The sequence below is a fragment of the Vulpes lagopus genome, chromosome 8 (assembly GCF_018345385.1).
Source record: "Vulpes lagopus strain Blue_001 chromosome 8, ASM1834538v1, whole genome shotgun sequence".
NCBI lineage: Eukaryota > Metazoa > Chordata > Mammalia > Carnivora > Canidae > Vulpes > Vulpes lagopus.
Genome location: NC_054831.1, coordinates 2,034,735 through 2,051,866, shown reverse-complemented (window position 1 = coordinate 2,051,866; position 17,132 = coordinate 2,034,735). Strand labels below are relative to the sequence as shown.

At 65.8% G+C, this 17,132-nt stretch overlaps 1 protein-coding gene across 14 annotated transcripts in view; it reads right to left on the bottom strand.

Moving 5' to 3' along the window:
- HDAC4 (histone deacetylase 4) overlaps window positions 1-17,132 on the bottom strand; it is a 271,373-nt gene that overhangs the window by 24,407 nt on the left and 229,834 nt on the right. For 13 of the 14 annotated variants that reach the window (XM_041767847.1, XM_041767846.1, XM_041767851.1 and 10 more), the window contains 5 exons: window positions 15,808-15,928; window positions 8,686-8,732; window positions 5,050-5,157; window positions 2,973-3,028; window positions 1,062-1,149 (listed from right to left, as the gene is read on the bottom strand). In XM_041767847.1, coding sequence (XP_041623781.1) covers window positions 1,062-1,149; window positions 2,973-3,028; window positions 5,050-5,157; window positions 8,686-8,732; window positions 15,808-15,928 — 420 coding nt within the window. The remainder of the gene's footprint in view (window positions 1-1,061; window positions 1,150-2,972; window positions 3,029-5,049; window positions 5,158-8,685; window positions 8,733-15,807; window positions 15,929-17,132) is intronic. The other variant, XM_041767844.1, reaches the window with a different exon arrangement.

Below are 17,132 nucleotides of genomic sequence, written 5' to 3'. Positions count from 1 at the left end.
GGACAGACACCCGATCCCACCAGCCAGGAAGCCTCCACGGCTGGGAGACACACCCCGCGACTCTCGGGACGCGTGTTCTCCGTGACCGAGGCAGCCCTGCATGCGCCTGTGCTGTTTAGTGGGGCGCGGGGAGCCCGGGGTAAGTGGCCCTGTGACCGTCGACTCTCTCTGGGCGCTCTGACCGCCCCTGGGGGGGAGGACTCAGGGGCTGTGAGTCACGTGGCCATGAACTGAGCCACGCGGGACGCCTCGACAGCACAGCTAGGTGCTCCCTCGGGAGGAGCTGAGGCCCGGCTCCTGGGGACGGAGGCACAGGCGCGCTGCGGGCCGACCCTGGGCGGTTTTCCCTGGTGCCCCCAGGCCTCAGCCGTCAGGCCCCGGGACCGGCGCGCACAGCACGGGGAGCCTACTGGGTGGCTGGGCTGTGTCTGCGGGTTCCCTTCCCAAATGGAGAAAGGCCCCGCGGTACACACGGAACCCTCCCGGGGCATCTGCTCCTCCTTCCCGTGGAGCAGTTATTAAATCATCAGCACCAAGTGGAAAAGGGAGGAAGAAGCTGCGCGACTGGCTTTGGAGTTCAGACCCCACGCGTAGCATTTCTGAACCTGAGGTCACCCTCTTGGGGCCGTGAGAAGCGACACCGCCGTGGGAGCGCGGGAGGGAGGCTCCGCCGGCACGGGGCGTCGCGGGCCCAAGCGGGAAGGCGTTTCGCCAGGGGGGCCTGAGGCAGGCGGCGCCACGTGGGCTGTGGGGGAGCCGCCCATGCCCGCCGGTGGACGCGGGAGGTCGAGGCCGCCCCCCAACCCGCCTCTGACGAGGTCTGAGGACCCTCCTCCGACTGCCGCCCTGAACCACACTTCTGGACGTTTCAGGGACCCGGCTGACGGCAGCTCGTGACAGGTGTGAGCTTTTATCTTCTGGTTTGAGGTAGTTTCCAGAAAGGTCGGGTGCCCGAATCCAACGTCAGTGGAGGCGTTCTGCCCACCCTGCTCTGCACACGGGACGCGGCCCGCTCGGGGCGCACGTGGGCCCCCAGCCCCCTCGGGGACGGCCCCACTTACCCAGTCCACTATGAGGGTCTTGCTCACGTCCAGCCGCTGCTGGAGAAGCTTGGCTGCGATGGCCACAGAATTAAAGTAGCAGAAGCCCCTGCAGTGAGAGGAGAGAGGGGAAAACACGGTTCCCACCGGTCCTCACACGGAAGCGCCTGCAGCCCCGTGGGGTTCGGGGTGGAGAATGCACGGCTCCCTCGACCGACGCCACCGACCCACAGACAGGCCCCCCACGGACGCCGCCGTGCCCCGAGGCGAGAAATCCGTTCCCGGGGCGCCCGGCAGCCGCACACTGCGCAGCCTCCCGGGGCCGTGCTCCCTGCGCACGAGGTCGCCTGTGTGAGCCGCTACTGCTCATCTGTCCACGCTCAGACGTGTGACACTGATGCACACCCGCCCCCCAGGCTCCTTCAAGAGGCGCAGAAGCCCGCTAACAACGTGATTCACATGTAACCAAAAATCCTCTAACTGACGTCCCCTTTGCCTGAATTACCACAAAAACAGGGAAATCTGGGCGGCTTTGTGTCGGGAATGCGGGCGAGCAACCTGCAAGCCCCCTGACGGCGGGAGGCACGGGCTGGGGAGCCGGCACCCGGAGCGGCGAGCGCACACGCGTCCAAACGCCCCCAACAGCGCCTCTGTGCTCCATCGTGGCCTGTTTGGGTTCACGCCCCAGGACAGCCAACGGCTTAGGTTCAAAGTGGAAAAGTGCCTTCAGGGGAAGGCACCACGCGGGATCCTGCTCCTGACAGCATGGAGGGCTGTGGGTCGTGGCGTCCCCGAGCCCGGCGGTTTCTGGGGAACGGGGCCACCGTCTAACTGAGGCTGCTGTCGGGAGCTTGCAGCCACTGCCCCCTCCCCGGGCACGACGTCCCTGTCTCACGCCGCGGTCTGACGCCCTCACGCCGGGCTTTAGAGGACAGAGGGCTCCTGCTCGCCTGTGAGCCACAGCCCAGGCTCCCTCGGGAGCGCAGGCTCAGCCTGTGGTTCCCCGGCCTGGTCCTAGCTGCTCCTGCACAGGCTCTGCTGTCGCCTCCCTGCACTTCCTGGCTTCCCAGCTGTGCTCCGTCCTCACGGTCCTTGGGACAGCCCAGATGTCACCTCTCCTACCTCTACCAGCAGCATCAATGGCTCTTCCTGTCCCCAGAGCTCGGGACACCTGCTCTCCCACGGTGCCCGTCCTGCTGCCTGACTGGTTTCCCAGGTCCCACGAGAAGGCACGTCTAGAGGCACTGGGGCGGCTCAGAGGTTGAGCACCTGCCTTTGGCCCAGGGCGTGACCCCGAGGTCCTGGGATTGAGTCCTCCTGCCTCTGTCTCTGCCTCTCTCTCTGTGTCTCTCATAAATAAATACATAAAATTAAAAAAAAAAAAGAGAGAGAAGGCACGTGTAACCCACCCCCAGGCACCCAGGCCCAGTCATTCCCTGGCAATCTGCGAGCCACACTTGCTAGCTCGGCCAGCTCCTCGGATGTGTGCATGGTCAGGGGTACCCAAAGCCCCAAACGGGGTCCAGACGGCTGGTCCCTGGGGTCACAACCTTGAGATGTCGGCCTCATCTGTACCAAACCATAAGCAGGTCAGCTGAAGGGCCGCACGTGAGGTGACCTGAGGCACTTGGTCAGAATGTTCTAGAACAGTGAAGTGCCCCATGAACTCCGTCTGGTGCAACGTAAGTCCCCACCCAACTGCTTACAGCAGAGCGAGGGACGAGAACCTCTGGACTGACGTCTGCGGGTTCCTTTCCCTCGGCCCACGGTTCCATCCGTCACCTGGCCGCAGCCCGTCCGCAAGGTCACCCGCGTGGCTCGGGGCTGCACCAGCTACCCGGGGCCGTGTTTGCGCTCGGGTGCAGCCCAGCCCTTCCAGAACAGGGATCAGAGAGCGCCACAGCCCGCCCTCCGCGGCCGCTGTCTACTCACATGGGCGTGCTCTCCTCCGCGTGATGTCCTGGAGGGCGGACCACGGCAAAGCCGTTCTGCGCACGACGCCGGACGGGGCGGGGAGAAACGGAGGAAGAGAGGAAGAGGGTTCACGTCAGTGAGAACGTGAGCCCCGCCCACACCGCCGGTGGGCTCCGGCTGCGCGCGAGGGCACAGACTCGCACATCTGGGTCACGGACACGGGACGGGACCCAGGGCTGGCTGTCCGCACCTCAGCGACGCCTGGGGCCCTGCTTTGAAGAGGTCCTCTGGCCGTCACGGTTACTGGGTAAGACGTGGATTTGTCCCTGATGGTTTATCTTTGCTGGAGCTGCTTAGCTCAGGGACCTGGCAGGAGAGGACGGGCTCCCTGGGCCCCCTCTGCTCAACACCAGTGTCCCCAGGAAGCCACCTGACGGGAACCCTGGGTGCAGAGAAGGTGCAAGAGGCTCACCCCAGGGGCTCCAGCCTGGGTCCGGCCTTAATGGAAGCATCTCAGCTCCCGGGGGTAGGGGGGGTGGGCATCGCAGAAACGAGCCACCCACTGCTTGGAAGCAGCAGCCCCCGCCCCCGAGTCACTGAGGCTTGGACGAGCCGTCTGTAAACCGCTCTGTAGCCTCAGCAACAAAAAAGGACTTAAATGGGCAGCTCGCGTCTGGCCAGCGGGAAGCTGTGGGGTCACGGCTGGAACAGCGCCCCCAGGGCTGGCGGGCCGGCAGCGATGACGGGGCTGGGGCGGCGGAGCTCAGCCTGCTGCAGGGACAGCTCCGGACGGACAGGGTGATGGACACACTGATGGGGCCCCCACCTCTGGCACTCTCGATGCCGCAGGACCAGACTGTCCCACCTCTGGCACTCTTGATGCCGCAGGACCAGACTGTCCCTGCACAGCAGTCCCGGGAGGGCAGGCTGCGACCCCTGGGGTCCCCGTGCCCAGGGGGCCTGTTCTCCTAATCCTAACACTCGCTTTGCATTTCTCGCTGTGCTGACAGCCGTACCACGGTGCAGGGCGGTGCGGTGCCTGCCCGTGCCGGGGAGAGGTCGGCAGTGCCAGGAAAAGGGCACTCGGTGAGCGTCCCCACCACACATGTGCAAGTGGACAGGCTCCCAAGAACGTGTGACGATGCACTGACATTCATGGCTTTCCCTAAATCCCTGCCCCTGAACGCGCACCTCCTAACAGCTCGAGTGAGCAAAGGGGAGGGACGGGCAAGTGCACGTGGGGCCAGCCCACGGGCGGTGTGGTCAGGGGCAAGACTTGAGCCTTCGGGTGAGGACGAGAAGTTCGGCGGACGCGCACCCTGAGCTCCCCCCGCACTCGGAGGGCCTTCCTGGTGAGGTGCGCGCCGGTATGAACGGTCTCAAAAATCAGTGATGCCCTAGATACCGCGTTCCAGACTCGGTGGAGATGCTGGAGGATCTACATGACTCAAGGAGCCCGAGTTTCCAAACGAGGGGCACCCTGTGTTGCAGAGCCAGGTGTGGAGAGCGGCCCCGCTCAGCCTGCCACACCAGCGGGCTTCCGTGTGAGAAGGAAGGGCTCCCTGCCGCGGATTCGGGGTCCACGCGGCCGCTAACCTTCGAGAAGCCGCACGCGTGGGACTGCGGTGGAGCCTCAGGGCAGAATCCCCACAATTACCCGAGAAAGCTGCGCACACGCGCGCCCTTTGCCCAGTTCTAGATCCGGTGTCAGGCCGGGTCCCTCTACGCGCTTCTACCAAAGGGTCGCCAGAGACGAGGCAGCAGCGGGTCGGGGTCGGCGGCTCGTCTACTAAGACCTGGACGCCGCTATTACGTCCACGTTAACGAGCGTGTTTTTAAGAACCTTGGTCTTCATCTCCAGCGTGGCCCGTGGGGAGGACACCCTCGCACACGAGAGCTCCCGGGCCGTCCAACCACGGGGACAACCAACCCCGGGGGCCCCTGCGCCGCCGCGTGTGTTACCAGCGCAGGGCGACGCTGCCGTGGATCAGCAGGGACTCTCCCCAGGCACGTCCCCTGCTGCAGCGGGACCTCAGGGCGCTGAGCCCCCCCCGCACCCCCAGGAGAGCCCCGTTTCTGCAGGGTCCCCACCGACCTTCAGCTCCCCGGTGGCCACCTTGAAGACCAGCTCCACCACGCAGCCCACGGCCAGGCGCGCCGCCCCCGACGAGTGCACCTCGTTCCATATGGTGTCGCTGTCCACCTGTGGAGACAGGGCCCTGCGTGAGGCTGAGGCGATGTCTCGGGGGCGTCACCCCTGTGCCCCACACCTGCGGGGGCCGTGCGGGGGTCGGGGGGCCTGCGAGGCCTGTGGGCTCTGCCTCTGAAATCCTAGCCCGGAGCCGCTCGCCTCTTTTACTAATGATACGACACACACAACTCACATTTGGGCGTTTTTTTTTTTTTTTTTTTTTTTTAAGATATGCCAACAATTTCTAAATAGGAAAAGAACCATAGATGCAGCAGGGATGCGGCGTGTGCGACGTCAGCCCCTCCCGAGGTGCCACTGCTTTCCTCCGCTGCTCTGATGTGCTCAGGCTCAGGGCGACCGAGTCACCGTCACCAGGCTCCTGGTTAGGTTTCACCGCGAGCCCAGGGGAGCGACAGTAACGGCCGCTGGATGAGGCCTAAGGGTGGGAATCAGAGGTCTCTCCACAGGACGACTTGCCTTCGTGCAGAGTGGGAGCGGGGAGCCCTCCCTCGGGGCCACGCACCGCTCTGCCCGGGTCTCTGTTCCACCTCAAACAGGAAAACGTGTGTGGCACGAACACGTTCGGGTAACTTCTGCTTGTGTGCTGGTTTACCTGGTTACGTAGGCACGTTAGATCTTTTTTTTTTTTCCTACAGCTCTGGCCAATTTGGCCTTAGAGAAGACCAAGAAATTTCGGCAGCCAGCCCTGCACGTCAGCTGGGACGGGATCGGAGGGACCAGATGGAGCACGCAGCCCCCGGTGCCAGGCCAGGGCATCTGGGCACCATCACGCTCACGCGCCCGCCCTCCGTGGGGATGCACACAGCCTAGCGAAGGTTCTGAGGCGCTGGGCATCTGCAGCCCGGTCACCTGTAGCGCAGCATCGGCCAAGCGTACGTGAGAGCCGCTCCTTCCCGTATCAACCTCCTCCGAGCACTGAATGCTTTGGGAGTCCAGGGACGGAGGCCGGGCAGCGGCACGCGGAGATGCCCACCCAGGTCCCTCCAGGCGCGCCCAGGCCCCTGCCCACCTGACGGAGACACCGATCATTACGTGGGGCGGATGGATTTCCTGCAGTGAACTCTTGAAGCTTCACCTTCAAAGCAAGATGATTGAAAATACATTTATGAGGGGTTCAAGCCATTTCCGGAGGAGTGTTGCTCTGTGAGGGCCATTCTTTCCAATGACCAAACCTCTGTGTTCTTTAAATAGCTTCCAAATGTCCAGAGAGCGCTCTGCGCTTTGCCGACTCTCCGGCATTAATATTCAACTTTCAAAGGCCGGCTTCTGTGGTAAATAATCCTGTGCTGCTCTTCGCGGAAGCGGCCGTTCAAACGGCACGGTCCTGGGCCAGCTCCTTCGGCCGCAGAGCCCACTCCTGAAAATCGAAGGGGACAGTCCCCGAGCGAGAGTGGCGGACGGAGCCCGGCAGCTCCTGCGCCTTCTGCGAGGGTGAGGATGTCCGGGGCAGGTGCGCCAGAGGCCGCTCCCCTGAGGACCGCTCGGATTAGTTCTCCCTAGGAGGTGCGGATTGGGGTCTTGTGCCTGAACCAGGGCCGGGAGGGAGGATGGACGGCGCTCCGCACGCTTCGCCAGGTCTCTGTGCGTGGGCACAAGAGGCCCCGTGATGTCCTGCCCAGAGTGAGGGACAGGGTGTGCGGCTGCCACTGTGCTCAGAGAGCCCAACGCGACCTCCCGCTGCTTCGGGGCCTGAGTCCTCCAGCGCCCCACGGGGACCAGACCGGCCTGGGATGGTTCCAGGAGCACCGGGCCCTGCCGAGGGGCAGGTGGTAGGACATTCACTGAGGCAGGAGTGGCAGCCACAGCAGAGAGCAGAAGGCCTGCTCCGCGTTCTTACGGGAACGACAGCAACGAGCCGAGGAAGACGTGGAGGACGCTTCCTGCAGGGATTTAAGGCTTGTGCTGGGGAAGGGGTGGCCAGTTGTGGGCACATCACGGCCCCGGGGAGCCATGCAGCTGGGGGCACAGCCCTAGGGCACCAAGAGCACTGAGGGCCAGCGAGGGGTGAAGGGGGATCCAGCCACACCAGGTCCCCTCGAGGGGAAATGGGATCATCAGGAGGTGAGCAAAGCACAAGTTGCTTTGAACAAAGGTTACGGGGGCTCAAAGCCTCTCCTGAGCACAATTAAGGAGGCAGGAGCTGGCGCATAACCTTAAAACACCATCACACACCCTAAATGTTAAGTCGGACTTTCAGGAGAGGCGCAGCAGCCTCCTCCTGCCTGCCCACGCTCCCACCCACACTCTGGCTCCTGAGGTCTCCTTTGCATTCCTGACCCCCGAGGGGTGGCCCCTGCACGGGTGACATGGAGCCCACACGAGCAACGTGATCCTGGCACAGCATCCAGAGAGAACCACCCCGGAACCCGCCACGGCTCACGCTCCCTCTCGCCCCACTTCGACCTGGTGGGATTGTGCACGGCTCCCGCTCTGGAGGCCTGCGTGCCTGGACGTGAAGGTGGGTGCTGGCCAGCCTGCAGGGGCTCGGATCTGGACGCACACTCGGGTGGGCCGGGGGGCTGCCTGGCTCCAGGCCCCGGGCCCCGACTGCAGCTTTCATTTGCAAATTTTAAATCCTGCCTCGCACAGCACGCTGGCTGCAGGGCAGCCGAATCCAAGCCTTTTCAAGTCTGGCCAAAAATTTGCCCCGAATTAAGAGATTGCAGCCTACTTACAATACAAAATAAAATAACTCTAGGGGGCTTGGTGGTGGTATGAGTAAATGCCGTTTATTCTCTTTCTGACGGGATAATTTTCAAAGCAGCGAGTTTTGTAAAGACTCAGGAAGAAAACAATTTTGTTTCATTTCCATAACAGAATCCAGACCTCGAGCTTCACCCCGCGATCTGTAATTAGGCACACACTCTGCCGCCGCGCAGCTCCGGGCCGGGCGGCTTTGTGGTCCACGTGTCTGTCCGGCCTCGCTAGCGCCGGGGCCTGGAACCCCGAGGCCGCAGGTCCCCGGGACGACGCAGGGACTTGCCTTCAGGGCCCGGGGCCTGCTCTCGCCGCGCCCCGCCCCCATCCCAGGCGACAGGAGCCGGGGAGCTCGGGCTGCGGACACCTGACCTCCGCGGCACCAAGGACGGCGGCCGGCCAGACCGCGGGGTCCTTCCCGGCTCAGCATCCCCCCAGGGGCCGGGAGGGCCGCCTCTCCTCGTGTCTACCGGGCACGTTTCGGGCGGGCAGAGGGCACTTGCTCTACCGCGTGACGGAGGCACGGCCCGAGTCGAGCGGGCTCTTCCCCGCAGGTGAGGAGGGGCCAGCGACCCGCACACCAGAGGGTTCCCCGAGGCGGGCACGGGCGCCCGACGGCCTTCCCGGAGGAGGCGGCCCCAGCCCGGCCCCTGGGCCTCCGAACCACACGTGCTGCGCGGGGCAGCCCCGCCCGTCAGGCCCCGTTTATGGAAAACACCTGGCAGCAATTATCCACTCGGCGGAAAACAGGGCAGCGATGTCTGCGGCCACCGGGACCCGAGAACAAACAGGACATTATTTACACATTAAAGCAGTACTTACCCCGACACCACCGCAGGGCAGCCTGACAAACACCGACGTTAGCGAGCCTGCGGGGAGAAGGACAGCGGAGGTCAGGGGGGCAAGGTCACGGGCGCCCCGCCTGCACGGAGCCCAGGAGGGGGGCCTGGGAACAGGGCGCGAGCGGTGCCCGGCACTCGGGGGACACACACCATATCCATGCACCAAGGAGCAAAGTGGTTCCACAACGGGTCACCGTGTGGCCCGGGCTGTGTGGGGACAGCTCCCGTGCAGTGATGCGGATGCGGACGTCTGCAGGAGCAGCCAGTGCTCTGGGGTGTGGGGGGCACCCGGGGGGGCTCCTTCCAGCCTGAGCTCACGGGCATCACACACGACCACAACCACAAGGGCTGTGTCCCGAGCTAATCTGGCTGTTGACAGCCCGACCTGCTTCTCAGTGAGCTTCCCTGCGGCCCTCAGGCTCCCAGGTTCTGGGCTCTGGCCGCCCTCCCCCGTGGGAAACCGCGATAGGCCCCGAATTCAACACCTGCGGTGCACCCTTTAGACGCGGAGGGATCTCGTGGGGACGTGAACAGCCATAGCCCCTCCCCATTTATAGATGGCCCCGGTCCAGGTGGACGGCCCGCAGCTAAGAAACCCTGTGGGAGCTGGCCTTCGAGGCCTGCCCCGGCCCGACACAGGCGAGCGCCCTCCCCCACGGGCTCAGGACCCGGTGACAAAGCAGCGACTGTCCTCTTCCTCAGTGTGACCCAGGGCTGGCTGGCCACCAGCATAAGACTCATGTGTTCCAAGGGAGAGGCACCCCTCCAGGTGTAAGGCCTCGGATCCACGTGGTGCCGTCCCTCCAGGAGCTGACCCGGCTCCACGGGGTGCCGTCCCTCCAGGAGCTGACCCGGCTCCACGGGGTGCTCTCCCTCCAGGAGCTGACCCGGATCCACGGGTGCCGTCCCTGCAGGAGCTGACCCGGCTCCACGGGTGCCGTCCCTCCAGGAGCTGACCCGGCTCCACGGGTGCCGTCCCTCCAGGAGCTGACCCGGCTCCACGGGGTGCTCTCCCTCCAGGAGCTGACCCGGATCCACGGGGTGCTCTCCCTCCAGGAGCTGACCCGGCTCCACGGGGTGCTCTCCCTCCAGGAGCTGACCCGGCTCCACGGGTGCCGTCCCTCCAGGAGCTGACCCGGCTCCACGGGTGCCGTCCCTCCAGGAGCTGACCCGGCTCCACGGGTGCCGTCCCTCCAGGAGCTGACCCGGCTCCACGGGTGCCGTCCCTCCAGGAGCTGACCCGGCTCCACGGGGTGCTCTCCCTCCAGGAGCTGACCCGGCTCCACGGGGTGCTCTCCCTCCAGGAGCTGACCCGGCTCCACGGGTGCCGTCCCTCCAGGAGCTGACCCGGCTCCACGGGTGCCGTCCCTCCAGGAGCTGACCCGGCTCCACGGGGTGCTCTCCCTCCAGGAGCTGACCCGGCTCCACGGGTGCCGTCCCTCCAGGAGCTGACCCGGCTCCACGGGGTGCTCTCCCTCCAGGAGCTGACCCCAGGACAGCCTCTGTCTGCTGCCCCTCCCCCCTTACACTCAGGCCCCCGGCCCCCCTGCCCTTCTCAGCAGGTTCCAGCCTCAGACTCCACCCTCCAGGCCCGGCTGAGCTGTGCCCACGGAGGGTAGGCCCACTCCCGACACCTCCTGCCCGACCCAGAACGGCTGCTCCTGTGCGATGCTCAGGGATCACATGACTGGCACCACAGACGAGAACAGGTGTCAGGTCAGGGACCCGGCCTGCACCCACCGCACCCTGACTCCCAGTGTGGACCACACCGGGCACCCAGCCACCCAGGGCCTTTCACGCCCCAGGCTCTGGCCGCCCGCACCCTCCTGCTGCTCCCGGGATGCTCACGCTCACCTCGGGCCACGGCGCCCACCGGGGCCAGCCCTCCCCCGCTGACCCTGCAAGGCCTGGATGCGGGTCCCGCCCCAGACCTGCTTCTCCCTGTGCCCCCGCCAAGACCCCCAGTGCCATGTCTCGCTCAGGGCCACTGCCTGGATCCGAGGCCCTGCTGCCTCGTCGCCTTCCCGACGGCCCCGTGAGGTGGGGGCTGGTCTGCCCTCCCCGTGCTCACTGCTAGCCCACGGCCGGCAACAGGCAGACCTGTGAGTGGGTGGGGGCCGGGCCTGCCAGGAGGAGGCGGGATGCCCGGGAGGGTGGCTCCCGAGGGCTTGCTCGGCCTGAACCGCGACCCTCTGCAGGACCACCAGGTGGGGCGGGGGGAGCAGGCTGGGGCAGGAGAGGCGGAGACGCAAGCCCGTGACGGGCCTGCTTTGCCGCGTGTCCCCCCGCCTAGCGGCCCAGGCCATGGAGCGGCTCCCGGCGGGGGCAGTGGCAGCCCAGCCTTCAAGATGCCCGTGGCCCTGGGCGGCCCCTGGGGCTGCAGCGGCCTCACGACGGCTTCTCCCACCACGGCCGCTTCCAAGCAGGAACGTGGTGCTGGGCCGTGGAAGGGCTTTGTCCCAGATAACTCACGGGTCTGTGCGTGTGACTGTTCACACGTGTGTGCCCGGGGCCTCTAGACACCGGATTTCTGTTTTTGAAACGAGAGTCAATCCTGTCAATGCCGAAAACACAACTCCCCGACGTGTTCTGACTCGGCTCATCATCCAGCCATCCGAGGTCGAGATGGCTCGCGAGCGTCCCGGGTGGGCGGTGAGGCTCTGCGCAGGGAGGCCCTTCTAGAAGCTGCTGCTCGGGCGCACGGCCACTCGGTGCAGCTCATCTCCGCCCGGACTGAGCCTCTGCTCGTCCGTGGCCCCCTCTGGCCCTGTGGTTTGGGGCCACCATCCCCTAGGTGAGGCCACAGCCGTCCAGGTGGAGGTGGCGGCTGGTGGAGGGCCCCATTTTCCCATCACGGCGGCTGTGGAGAGAGGCCCTGGGAGGCCCGCGGGCGTGGGGCAGGCCTGGCGTTCCTCCGGCGTGACCGCCGCTCCTCTCTCGGCCCTTCCCGAGCCCTGCCAGGCTCCCCTTCAGCTGCCGCCGTCGGGAGGCACCCGGACCTTGGGGAACGTCGAGGGCTCGGGCGCACACCTCCGGCGTCCGCGGCCCCGTCTGCAGGGCGCCGCTACCTCGGTGACCACGCAGGGCTTCCCGCACACGCCTTAGAAATTGGGGGATTCCATACACCGAGGGCGGGAGCTCACACCGTAGTGCTCAGGTGCCCAGTCGGTTACGTGAGCGACCCCTGAGGTCACTGCAACTTGACTACGTCTGGACCAGTCGGACTGTCGTCGGGACTCCTGGCTCGGACAATTATCACAAGTTTAAAAACCAGTCTCAAGGGGAGAGAGGGAACCAGGTAGGTGTCCTCGTAGCCACGAGAATGGGTCTAAAACAGTGTTTAGCAGAAAACAAAAAGGAAACAGGACTTAGGCTCTCACCGCTGCTCGCTACACGCACTCCCGACGTGCACCTGGCAACACAAGAGTGAACACGAAATGGTCAGAGGACTGCATCAGGGCGCGTCCGGGCGGGGGAGGCAGGTGTGAGGACGGCGACGCACACCTCAGCAGAGGCCGGAGAGCACAGGGGGCCTGGGGGCACCGGTGATGTGGGCCCGAGCCGAGGGGGGGCAGCCCCACCGGTGACCGCGGGCCAGGAGCGGCCGAGGAAGGGTCCGCGCAGGGAAGGCTCCAGGCCCTGCTGGCGACGCCCACCCCTCTCTCGCCCAAAGGCCCCACATGCGCCTCGTCCCTCCCTTCTCGTCATCTGTCCCCCGACTCTGAAACCAGCTCAGGGACCTGGTGCGCTCCAGCCCTCCACCCCGGCTCGGGCGGTCACCCTCCCCCCATCCCTCGTCTCCAGTTCAGGGCACGCAGGTGCCAAAGGCCTGGTGGTGATGGCCGTGGGGCGGCCACGGAGCCACACAGCCTGCTGGAGCACAGCCCACGCCGCAGCCTCTGTGACGGCCGGTGCTGCTGACTGAGGCCGTCTGGCCAGCTCCCGGTGACCCCCGAGGCCAGGGGGTTGCGGCTTCTGGGCCGTGGCAGCCCTGACGACATCATGGGGCCCGCGGGCTCCGCTCCCGCGCTGGAGGACAGCGCTCAGGCCGCCGAGGTGCCGCCCTGGGAGGAGCGGTGTTTCCCGGGGATCCCGCAGGACCCTGGGGACCGGGCCGACCTGCCCATCACGCCTGCTGGCCTACACGCGGCCTCCTTGCTCAGCTCCTCCCGCTGTCCGCGTCCTCGGAGGTTCCTTTCTGAACCTCTGGCTGGCCCCAGCCTAGGCCCTGCCCTCTGGGCGCAGCTGGCACCCATCTCGTTCCTGGACATTTGCTGCTGGGTTCCCACGGCCCCGTCCTGGGAGCTGGCGGCTCAGATCTCCCGCCCTATGCACACGTCCGGCTCCGTGACCACCGGGGTGAGGCCTCTGGGTGTCCCTGACGCCCTCACAGCTGCCTTTTAGGGGACATTCCACAGTCCACACCGTAAACACCCCGTGACTCGAGGGACAGAGTGCACCAGCACGCGCTTCTCCACGGGGAGCTGGGACGGGTCCCCTGCCCCCGGCCCGCGGTCCCCACGCTTCTCCCTATGGTTTCACCCCCTACATTTACGCTAAAACACAAGGGCCGGGCTTTGAAAAACCCAGGAGCAAGAACAAATCTTGCCGTGTAAGCAGAGGACAAAAGAGCCTCGGTGAGGTGATGGGTCCCATGACGGGCAGGCTGGAGGGGGTCTCCGGGTCACACCCTGGACGGGCTACGGACCAGACCCGCACGTGGCCAGGGGGGTGGCTCTGGAGTCCTTCTGAGCCCACTAGGTCGCAGCCCCACATCCGGGGATGGATATCTTGGGTGGCAGAAACGAGCCCCCACCAGTGCAGGCGGCAGGGCCTGAACAGGGTAAGAGGAAGCCCCAGGGGACCCTGGCCCCGGCCCACTGGTGGGTTCTCGGCCACACTGCTCCAGGCTGTTCCGGATGCTTCTATGTGGGGAACACGGCCAGCTCCTGGGCCCGCCCCTCCACCCCACAGGGCGGGCTGGGCGAGACTCACGCGTGACGTCCCGACACCTGGTGTGATGGTGTAACTAGGTGGGCTGAGAGGCAGTCAGGTCATGGGGTGGCGCCCTCGTGATGGGTCAGCACCTTACAAAGGTGACCCCACCAGGGTCCCTGCCCTCGGCTCCTGGGGTGGACGCAGCGGGGCCTGTAATCTGAAGAGCCCTCACCCGCTGCGTGGCCCCAGACCCCAGCCCTCCAGCCTTCCAGGACTGTGAGCCGTGGACGGTCACGGCAGCCAGAACAGTCGGGGCAGGCCTGGCTCTCCTGCCCGTGGCCCAGCGTCCACCCCGGCAGCCTGGAGGGGGATGTGTGCAGGTGCCTCTGCTCCTTGTACTGGTCACCCTTGCTGGCCGGGTCAAGGCCTCGGGCTGGGACAAGTCTGTGCCCAGAACTGGCGAGGCGGCACTGTCATGGGGCGTTGGCCCCCGAGTGTTGCATCCCCCCCACCCCTGTTCCATGACTGTCCCTGCTGCTCCCCAGAGGGTCTGGGCGGCCACGGCGCCCGTGGCTCCGGGGCTGGCTCATGATTGCTCCAAGACGCCCTCCTGCTCCCCTGTGGCGAGCCCCCGGAGCCCCCGCAGCCAGCCCGCTCCCTGGAGCCCTTACTCTTCCTCCCGCGACTGGTGCGACTTTCGTCTCCAGCGTTCTGGGCTCTTCCTTCCTTGCTGCTCTGGTCCACACGACACGGACGTGCTACGTCCTCCTTAAGGGCACTGAGGGTGCTCTGGTTTTCCTTCGTGTCCCCACCTCTCCCAGAAGCCTGCCCCCGAGCTGCCCTGTTTCACACTCAATCTCCCCGTGAAGCGCTCGCGTCCCAGGTGCAGGTAATCCTCGGTCACCTGTTCTCAGACGGAGGCCCTAAGGGGCACGGGGAGATCCCGCACACGGTGGGCTATGAACTGTGGGCTCCCTGCCTGGTGTCCCCGTGTCGGCTTCCTTGGGGCTGGTCACCTCGCAGGAGGGGTCTCAGGTCTGCACGGGGCAGGGTCAGCACGCGGGGAGGCGGGAGGCGGGCAGGCGCCGCGCCCACTCTGCTCCCGACGTTCATCCCAGCCAGGGAGCCCTGTGCCCTCTGCAGGCCCGGGGGTTGGCGGGCGTGGGAGGGCGGGCGTCTCGGGCCTCGGGCCCAGCCCCTGCTCTGACCACTCCACACCGTCCGCCCCAGGCCCAGGGTCTCCGTGGTGGCCGACCCCACAGTCGGTGGTCTCTGTCCCCAGCGCTGGAGGACACTTCCTGGCACCTGCCGTGCCCCTGCTCTCCGGCCTCCGGGCTCTCCTGCCGTGGGGCCCTCTCCCATCTCCCACAGCCAGTTTTCACGTCTTCTGGAAGCCTGGCTACCACTGGGCGGGGGCGGGGGCGGGGGCTCAGGAAGCAGCAAGGCTGCCACCGCGGGCGGGACACATGGGTTTCCTCCCAGCTGTCCGCTCCCCGCTCTCCAGACAAAGGCCGCGTCAACCCCGTCCGGGGGCCGGTGCCTCCAGGATTTCCCGCACAGAAGACGCACAGAAGGTGCGCTCCTTAGGGGTGAGGGCGCGTGAGCGCGTGGAGGAGCGAGTGCACGCACACACACGTGGACGAACGGGGCGCCCTGCAGTGCGATCCACCCAGGACGGCACGAGCACCACCTCTGGTGACACCGGAGAAGCCACCTGCCGCGTCGGTGCCGGTGGCCGGGAAGCTGGGGTGAGAAGTGCCCTGGGAGGGCCGCGAGCAGAGAGGGGCCGGCGCCCAGGAGCCCCCCCCTCGGCTGCAGATGCCCGAGTCCCCGCCAGTGCAGAGGCCCAGACCCTGCCCAGGCTGCCCCCCTGCCCCCAACAGCAGGCTCAGGGCAGGTGCATGAGTACCCCCACCCACTGGCCTCTGGTATGGACGCCATTCTAGAACATTCCGCAAATCCAGTGGTTGTCACACTTTCTACACCACGTGCCCGACACAGACGTGGAGCCAGCCGCCCCCCAGCCCCCAGCTCGGTACCTGGTGCAGGCGCCGCGCACAGGGCTGTCCCTGCCGCCACCGCCGCTGCCACCACCGCAGGGCCGGGGCCAAGGGGCGGGACCAGCAGGCGCAGGGCGGTAAAGGTAAAGAAGGCCTTGAAATACCTAGAAGTTTCTTACTGTCCAGTTTCTGCCTGTTGAGGGGGTTTGTGCCGTAGAGCAGGGTGTGCGCCTCCGAATGCACGGTCTGCAGCTCCTCCAGCGTGGCCTTCCGTCCGCGGATGCACTGTGGGGACAGAGGAAGAGGGGCTCACGTCTCCCCCGGGGCCGGAGGGCCGGCCTGCCCCAGCGATCATTCCTAGCACGCCAGCCCCCCAAGGAAACCGATGAATTTTTTATCTACACGGGCACAAAATTATCTGGTTCCTGCAAAACAGAAAGTAAACAGCACCCAACACGTTTAGAAATATTTAAAAAATGTTTTGGAGGGTTCACGCTTTAATTACAACTTTGAAGAACAGATTTAGACAGAAAATTCCAGCCTTCAACGCTTTAACCTTCCGTCACCCAAATGATTTGGCATCAAATTGCTACTTTGCCTTCCAGCTGCCGGGGTCTGCGCTTCGGGTGGGGGCTGCACCCGGTGGGAGCCGTGCAGGGTCCCCCCCCGCACACCCAGCCCCGCAGGCCGCCGAGCCCCCCGCATCAGCCCCTCGCGGGGATCCGCGCTGGGCCTGAAGTCAGCTGCTCCAGCTCCGCGTCCGCGTCCGCCCAGTTTCCTTTGCTCTGGAGACTCCTCCCGTGGAAGCTGCAGGTTCTTTTCGCATTTCCCCAGGAACTAACATGAACTCCACCCGTTAGCGGGGCTCTGCTCATTCAACCTCTAAAGGGGAAGGTGCTTTACGCAGCGAGGGGAAAGCCAGCGCCTCATGCCACCGTGGCCCTGAGGGCCGCAGCCCCACGCCGGGCGTCTACAGACCCTGGAGGCCGCGGTGCTGGTGGCCCAGGGGCTGCTCTCGCCCCCACCACCTGGGCCACAACGGCTCACGGTGACAGCTTCCCAAGGACGCCCAAGGTCAGCGCCCCTGCACCTCGAGGACACCCGGCTCTGTGCCCCTGACGTCACCACGTGGAAGCTGCGTGCTTCACCCAGGCCTCTTCCCAACTGTCCTGCCAACTCAGGTCTGACCCCACGACCAGCACACCCCTTGCCTCCTTGGATCTCCTGGGCCCTCTGCTCGGGAGTGGTGGCACTTCCTGCTTCGGGGCCAAAGTGGGGCAGAGGGACTGGGGGTCCCACTCTCCCCAGGTGTTCAGAGGGGCCGGGGGTCCCACTCTCCCCAGGTGTTCAGAGGGGTCGGGGGTCTCACTCCCCAGGTGTTGGGAGGGGTCGGGGGTCTCACTCCCCAGAGGGGTCAGGGGTCTCACTCCCCAGGTATTCAGAGGGGTCGGGGGTCTCACTCCCCAGGTGCTCAGAGGGCCCGGGGTCC